The 7,439-nt window shown below is 55.2% G+C and overlaps 1 protein-coding gene across 1 annotated transcript; it reads left to right on the top strand.

Moving 5' to 3' along the window:
• Window positions 1–230: 230 nt before the first annotated feature.
• Window positions 231–7,131, top strand: LOC137308392 (mitochondrial import inner membrane translocase subunit Tim10-B). Its single transcript, XM_067977142.1, has 3 exons — window positions 231–317; window positions 506–650; window positions 6,714–7,131. The coding sequence occupies exons 2-3, from the start codon at window positions 580–582 to the stop codon at window positions 6,913–6,915; spliced, it is 273 nt and encodes a 90-aa protein (XP_067833243.1). The 5' UTR covers window positions 231–317; window positions 506–579; the 3' UTR covers window positions 6,916–7,131.
• Window positions 7,132–7,439: the final 308 nt, after the last annotated feature.

Below are 7,439 nucleotides of genomic sequence, written 5' to 3'. Positions count from 1 at the left end.
CCGCTGCGGGGTCCAACTGAGGAAAGCTGGGGCGGAAGGGGGAGAAAAGGAAGGATTTGTGGGGTCGACGTGCCCCGCACAAAGATGGCGGCTGCCTCCCTTTTAAATAAAGCACATTGAGGATTAATTAAATTTTTTAAATCTTTTTTCAAAGGGAAGGTTTTGTCACCAAACTCCCACAGACTGTTGGACGGTTTTGGGGGAGAGGGCAGGGGCTGGTGTCCAAAATTAAAATTAAGGGGTGGGGTTTGGCCATTTTTTTCAATCTTCTTTATTGTTCCCAGTGGTGAAGGACAAGCATCATTGTGAGAGGAGCAGTAAGTGGGAATTGGGGGTTATTGACCCCCTCAAAGTCATGGAGGGTGGAGGGAGGAGGGGAGGGGGTCTCCTCTCTCTTTCTCTTGCACCCAACCCATTGCATTCAATCATTTGTTGCATTGCAAAGCCTCACTCCTTTTTTTTTTTGTCCATCCCTCCTCGCTAATCCTCTTTCCCCTTTCGATAGGTGTCCATTGTGCTGACTGGAAGAGCCACCCCCCCACCCCCACCCTGCCCAAACCCGATCCTCTGACAAGAACCATGGACCCCTTCAGGGCGCAGCAGCTGGCGGCGGAGCTGGAGGTGGAGATGATGGCGGACATGTACAACAGGTCAGTGCGTCCTTTGGGTGGTTCATTGCCCCCCCCCCTTCGACTCTTGGCGGGGGATGGTTTGGTGAGGGGGGTTGACCTTCTTTCAGGGAGGGGCGGGTGTTGTGCGTGGTTCATTGCCCCCCCCTTCGACTCTTGGCGGGGGATGGTTTGGTGAGGGGGGTTGACCTTCTTTCAGGGAGGGGCGGGTGTTGTGCGTGGTTCATTGCCCCCCCCTTCGACTCTTGGCGGGGGATGGTTTGGTGAGGGGGGTTGACCTTCTTTCAGGGAGGGGCGGGTGTTGTGCGTGGTTCATTGCCCCCCCCTTCGACTCTTGGCGGGGGATGGTTTGGTGAGGGGGGTTGACCTTCTTTCAGGGAGGGGCGGGTGTTGTGCGTGGTTCATTGCCCCCCCCTTCGACTCTTGGCGGGGGATGGTTGGTGAGGGGGGTTGACCTTCTTTCAGGGAGGGGCGGGTGTTGTGCGTGGTTCATTGCCCCCCCCTTCGACTCTTGGCGGGGGATGGTTTGGTGAGGGGGGTTGACCTTCTTTCAGGGAGGGGCGGGTGTTGTGCGTGGTTCATTGCCCCCCCTTCGACTCTTGGCGGGGGATGGTTTGGTGAGGGGGGTTGACCTTCTTTCAGGGAGGGGCGGGTGTTGTGCGTGGTTCATTGCCCCCCCCTTCGACTCTTGGCGGGGGATGGTTGGTGAGAACATAAGAAATAGGAGCAGGAGGAGGCCAATCGGCCCCTCGAGCCTGCTCCGCCATTCAATAAGATCATGGCTGATCTGATCCTAACCTCAAATCTAAATTCACGTCCAATTTCCTGCCCGCTCCCCGTAACCCCTAATTCCCTTTACTTCTAGGAAACTGTCTGTTTCTGTTTTAAATTTATTTAATGATGTCGCTTCCTGGGGCAGCAAATTCCACAGACCTCCCACCCTCCGAGTGAAGAAGTTTCTCCTCATCTCAGTTTTGAAAGAGCAGCCCCTTATTCTAAGATTATGCCCCCTAGTTCTAGTTTCACCCATCCTTGGGAACATCCTTACCCCATCCACCCGATCAAGCCCCTTCACAATCTTATATGTTTCAATAAGATCGCCTCTCATTCTTCTGAACTCCAATGAGTAGAGTCCCAATCTACTCAACCTCTCCTCATATGTCCACCCCCTCATCCCCGGGATTAACCGAGTGAACCTTCTTTGTACTGCCTCGAGAGCAAGTCTGTCTTTTCTTAAGTATGGAGACCAAAACTGTGCGCAGTATTCCAGGTGCGGTCTCACCAATACCTTATATAACTGCAGCAATACCTCCCTGTTTTTATATTCTATCCCCCTAGCGATAAAAGCCAACATTGCGTTGGCTTTCTTGATCACCTGCTGCACCTGCTTACTAACCTTTTGATTTTCTTGCACTAGGACCCCCAGATCCCTTTGTACTGCAGTACTTTCCAGTTTCTCGCCATTAAGATAATAACTTGCTCTCCGATTTTTCCTGCCAAAGTGCATAAGCTCACGTGAGGGGGTTGTGGGTGGTACAATGCTCCCTTTGACTCTTGGTGAGGGGGTTTGGTGCGTCCTTTGGTCCCCGGGGCCAATTTCGATGGAACCCTGACCCTAACCAGCCTCTTCCCACTCTAATGGGAGCAACTCTTCAAATTACATAGAATGTACAGCACAGAAACAGGCCATTCGGCCCAACGGGTCTATCCCGGTGTTTATGCTCCACACGAGCCTCCTCCCTCCCTACTCCATCTCACCCTCTCACCATCTCCTTCTATTCCTCTCTCCCTCATGTGTTTATCGAGCTTCCCCTTAAATCCATCTCCACTATTCCCCTCGACTACTCCATGTGGGAGCGAGTTCCACATTCCCACCGCTCTCTGGGTGAAGAAGTTTCTCCTGAATTCCCGATTGGATTTCTCTCCGGCCCCTTTCACCGCCTCGGGACGTCCCAAAGCTTCACGGCCAATGAAGGACTTTTTTTGAGGTGTGCTCACTGTTGTAATGTGGGAAACGCAGCAGCCGATTTGCGCACAGCAAGATCCCACAAACAGCAATGTGATAAATGACCCAGATCATCTGGTTTTTTTTAGTGATGTCGGTCGAGGGATAAATATCGGGGTCCAGGACCCCGGGGAGAACTCCCCCCTGCTCTTCTTCCAATAGTGGGCCGTGGGATCTTTTACACCCACCCGAGAGGGGCAGACGTGGCCTCGGTTTAACGTCTCGTCCCGAAAGACGGCACCTCCGACAGTGCGGCGCTCCCTCAGTACCGACCCTCCGACGGTGCGGCGCTCCCTCGGTACCGACCCTCCGACGGTGCGGCGCTCCCTCGGTACCGACCCTCCGACGGCGCGGCGCTCCCTCGGCACCGACCCTCCGACGGCGCGGCGCTCCCTCGGCACCGACCCTCCGACGGCGCGGCGCTCCCTCGGCACCGACCCTCCGACGGCGCGGCGCTCCCTCGGCACCGACCCTCCGACGGCGCGGCGCTCCCTCGGCACCGACCCTCCGACGGCGCGGCGCTCCCTCGGCACCGACCCTCCGACGGCGCGGCGCTCCCTCGGCACCGACCCTCCGACGGCGCGGCGCTCCCTCGGCACCGACCCTCCGACGGCGCGGCGCTCCCTCGGCACCGACCCCATACCCCCTCCATCACCGAGACCGCCCACCTCCACCTCCGTAACATCGCCCGTCTCCGTCCCTGCCTCAGCTCGTCCGTGCCTTTGTTACCTCCAGACTCGACTATTCCAACCCTCTCCTGGCCGGTCTCCCATCTCCCACCCTCCGTAACCATGAGCTCATCCAAAACTCCTGCTGCCCCCGTCTCCCAACTCGCACCGAGTCCCGTTCACCCCTCGCACCCCCTGCGCTCGCTGGACCCGCATTGGCTCCCAGTCCTGGAACACCTCGATTTTAAAACTCTTCCCATCGTTTTCAAATCCCTCCACGGCTCCCGATCTCTGTAACCTCCCAGATCTCTGCCCTCCTCCAATTCCGCCCTCTTGTCCATCCCCCTCGATTCCCATCGCTCCGCCATTGGCGGCCGTGCCTTCAGCTGCCTGGGCCCCGAGCTCTGGAATTCCCTCCCTAAACCTCTCCGTCTCTCTCTCTCTCCTCCTTTAAGACGCTCCTTAAAACCTCCCTCTTTGCCCGAGCTTTTGCTCTCCTGGCCGAATATCTCCTCATGGGGCCCGGTGGGGAATTTTACTCTGATTTACGCTCCTGTGAAGGGCCTTGGGGGACATTTCACTCCGTTAAAGGCGCTACATAAATGCAGGTTGTTTTTTCGAGACTATCTTCTGTGGATGCTCTCCTCGTCCCTGGACACCCCCAGTTTCACCGCATGCGCCCTATCGAACCTGTTCGTTATTCTAAAGCCCTCGATGGGATCGCGATAACCCGGCTCTGGATGGCAGCCTCGAGTACACGCTCTGTCAAACACAGGAACAGGAGGAGGCCATTCATTCCCCCTCGAGCCTGTTACACAGGAACAGGAGGAGGCCCATTCAGCCCCTTGATCCTGTTCCGCCATTCAATGAGATCAGGGCTGGTCTCTCTCCTCCCGTCTTGGCTCCATCTCCCTCAATACCCTTACCCAACAAAAGTCTATCGATCTCCGATGTAAACAGGGGTCCCTGACGAAAAGACGGACTTGCTCTCGAGGGGGCAGTACAGAGAAGGTTCACTCGGTCAATCCCGGGGATGAGGGGGCGGACATATGAGGAGAGGTTGAGGAGATTGGGACTCTACTCATTGGAGTTCAGAAGAATGAGAGGCGATCTTATTGAGACGTATAAGATTGTGAAGGGGCTTGATCGGGTGGATGCGGTAAGGATGTTCCCAAGGATGGGTGAAACTAGAACTAGGGGGCGTAATCTTAGAATAAGGGGCTGGTCTTTCAAAACTGAGATGAGGAGAAACTTCTTCACTCGGAGGGTAGTAGGTCTGTGGAATTTGCTGCCCCAGGAAGCTGTAGAAGATCCATCATTAAATAGACAGTTTCCGAGAAGTAAAGGGAATTAGGGGTTACGGGGAGCGGGCAGGAAATTGGACATGAATTTAGATTTGCGGTTAGGATCAGATCAGCCATGATCTTATTGAATGGCGGAGCAGGCTCGAGGGGCCGATTGGCCTACTCCTGCTCCTATTTCTTGTGTTACCCAACAAAAGTCTATCGATCTCCGCTGTGAAATGATTAATTGAGCTAACGTCGTCTGCTTTTAGCGGGAGGGAGTCCCGCACTCCTCCCACCCTTTGTGTGAAGAAATGTCTCCTCACTCCTCTCCTGAACGGCCCCCGGGCTCTGATTTTGAGGTTCTGTCCCCTTGTAATGGACTTCCCCCCCGACCAGCGGAGAAAGTCTCTCTCCGTCTACCCCATCGATCCCTTTCAAAATTCCCAAAACCCTCAATCAAATCACCCTCCTCAACCTTCGATATTCCCGGGAATACAAGCCTGGTTTGTGGAATCTCTCCTCATAATCCAACATTTGGAGCCGAGGCCGGTATCTCCCCTCGAAAGTGAGGTGCCCAGAACTGGACACAGTACTCCAGATGTGGTCTAACCAGGGCTTTGTGTGACTGTAGCAAAACTTCCTCTGGTTATAACAGCTGGAATAGAAAAACAGAATATTTTTTAAATGGTGAGAAACTGGTGCTCAGAGGGATTTGGGTGTCCTCGTACAAGAAACACAGAAAGCTAACGTGCAGGGACAGCAAGCAATCAGGAAGGCAAATGGTACGTTGGCTTTTATTGCAAGGGGGTTGGAGTACAAGAGTAAGGAAGTCTTACTACAATTGTACAGGGCTTTGGAGAGACCTCACCTGGAGCACGGTGTACAGTTTTGGTCTCCTTATCTAAGGAAGGATAGACTTGCCTTAGAGGCAGTGCAATGAAGGTTCACTAGATCCTGGGATGAGAGGGTTGTCCTATGAGGAGAGGTTGAGTAGAATGGGCCAATACTCTCTGGAGTTTGGAAGAATGAGAGGCGATCTCATTGAAACAGATAAGATTCTGAGGGGGGTTTGACAGGGTAGATGCTGAGAGGCTGTTTCCCCCTGGCTGGAGAGTCTAGAACCAGGGGGCACAGTCTCAGGATAAGGGGTCGGCCATCCTAGACTGAGATGAGGAGAAATTTCTTCACTCGGAGGGTGGTGAATGTTTGGAATTCTCTCCCCCAGAGGGCTGTGGATGCTCAGACGTTGAGTTTATTCAAGGCTGAGATGGATGGATTTTTGGGGAATCGAGGGATCGGGCGGGAAAGTGGAGTTGAGGTCGAAGATCGGCCATGATCTGATTCAATGGCGGAGCAGGCTTGAGGGGCCGAATGGCCGACTCCTGCTCCAATTTCTCATTCCATTAGCCTTTTTGATTACTCTTGCTTTGCAGTGATCTGTGGACATGGTCCCCTAAATGTCTTTGGACCTCCGCTGTTCCCACGAGGGAATGTATGAACTTTTTGCAGACTCTCTGCGTCCTCCTCACTGCTTACTCTCCCACCTAGCTTTGTATCGTCAGCAAACCTGGAGACATTACACTCGGTCCCTTCATCCGAGTCATTAATATCGATTGTAAATAGCTGAGGCCCGAGCACTGATCCCTGCGGTACCCCACTAGTTACAGCCCGCCAACCTGAGAATGACTCGTTTATCCCCACTCTCTGTTTCCTGTCCGTTAACCGATCCTCTATCCATGCTGATATATTACCCCCAATCCCATGAGCCCTTATCTTGTGTAACAACCTTTTTAATGTGGCACCTTATCGAATGCCTTTTGAAACTCCAAATATACTACATCTACTGGTCCCCCCTTATCGACCCTCCTGGTGACAGCCGCGAAATACAGAAGGAATATGGAAAGTTGGGTGGGAATGGTTCACTGGCAGCCGGTCATTTCCCCCCTCGACGGTGGGTCCTTGGCGAGTAGTCGGTTGCTCGAGAGAAGGATCGAGGGCGCTGACCTCTCACCCAGCCTCCAGACAGTGGGGCGATTACTTGGGGTTTTGACGGGGGGAGGGGGAAAAAGAAAAAAACTCTGCTTTCAACTCCCGTTTCTTTGCCGTTCTCTTCCCCGGATCTCAGGATGACTCACGCCTGCCACCGCAAGTGCGTGCCGCCGCAGTACAAGGAGGCGGAGCTCTCCAAGGGTGAGTCGGTGTGCCTCGACCGCTGTGTGGCCAAGTACCTGGACATCCACGAGCGCATGGGCAAGAAGCTGACCGAGCTGTCCCTGCAGGACGAGGAACTGTTGAAGAGGATGCAGCAAGGGGCCATGACTCAGTGAGGTCGGCGCGCGGCGGGAGAGGGAGCCGCGGGGCGGGGCGGGGCGGGCGGGCGGGTGCTCGTCGGCCCCGGCCGACCGGGAGGGAGAGGGGGAGTGCCCTTGTCGTTCCCCGCCCCCACCCCCCCACCCCTTCGGGAGGAGATGTGCCCGCGGAGGCAGGCCGCGTATCCCATCGGCCGCGTGTTGCCCGCTCAATAAATGTCGTCTTTCTGATCATTCCGTCTCTTCGTTGCTTCGATCGAGAGGTGGGGGAGGGGGGCGGGAAACACCATAAAACGGCCAGGCAGGGGAGAGAGGGCGTCAGGACTGATGGTTCAGCCCATCGATTTCCCCCTCCCTCCAGTCCCCTGACTTCCCCCATCGATTCCCCCTCCCTCCAGTCCCCTAACTCCCCCATCGATTCCCCCTCCCTCTAGTCCCCTAACTCCCCCATCGATTCCCCATCCCTACAGTCCCCTAACTCCCCCATCGATTCCCCCTCCCTCCAGTCCCCTCACTCTCCCATCGATTCCCCCTCCCTCCAG

This window comes from Heptranchias perlo, unplaced genomic scaffold (genome assembly GCF_035084215.1).
Source record: "Heptranchias perlo isolate sHepPer1 unplaced genomic scaffold, sHepPer1.hap1 HAP1_SCAFFOLD_1292, whole genome shotgun sequence".
NCBI classification, from domain to species: domain Eukaryota; kingdom Metazoa; phylum Chordata; class Chondrichthyes; order Hexanchiformes; family Hexanchidae; genus Heptranchias; species Heptranchias perlo.
Note: the sequence above shows the minus strand (reverse complement) of the source record. Positions and strands in the feature narration are given on the sequence as shown.

Excerpts from the sequence above, each read along its gene's own strand:
- LOC137308392 (XM_067977142.1), top strand. The coding sequence starts at position 580 with ATGGACCCCTTCAGGGCGCAGCAGCTGGCGGCGGAGCTGGAGGTGGAG. Across the intron at positions 651-6,713 it reads ATGGCGGACATGTACAACAG|GATGACTCACGCCTGCCACC; the intron begins GTCAGTGCGTCC and ends CCCGGATCTCAG.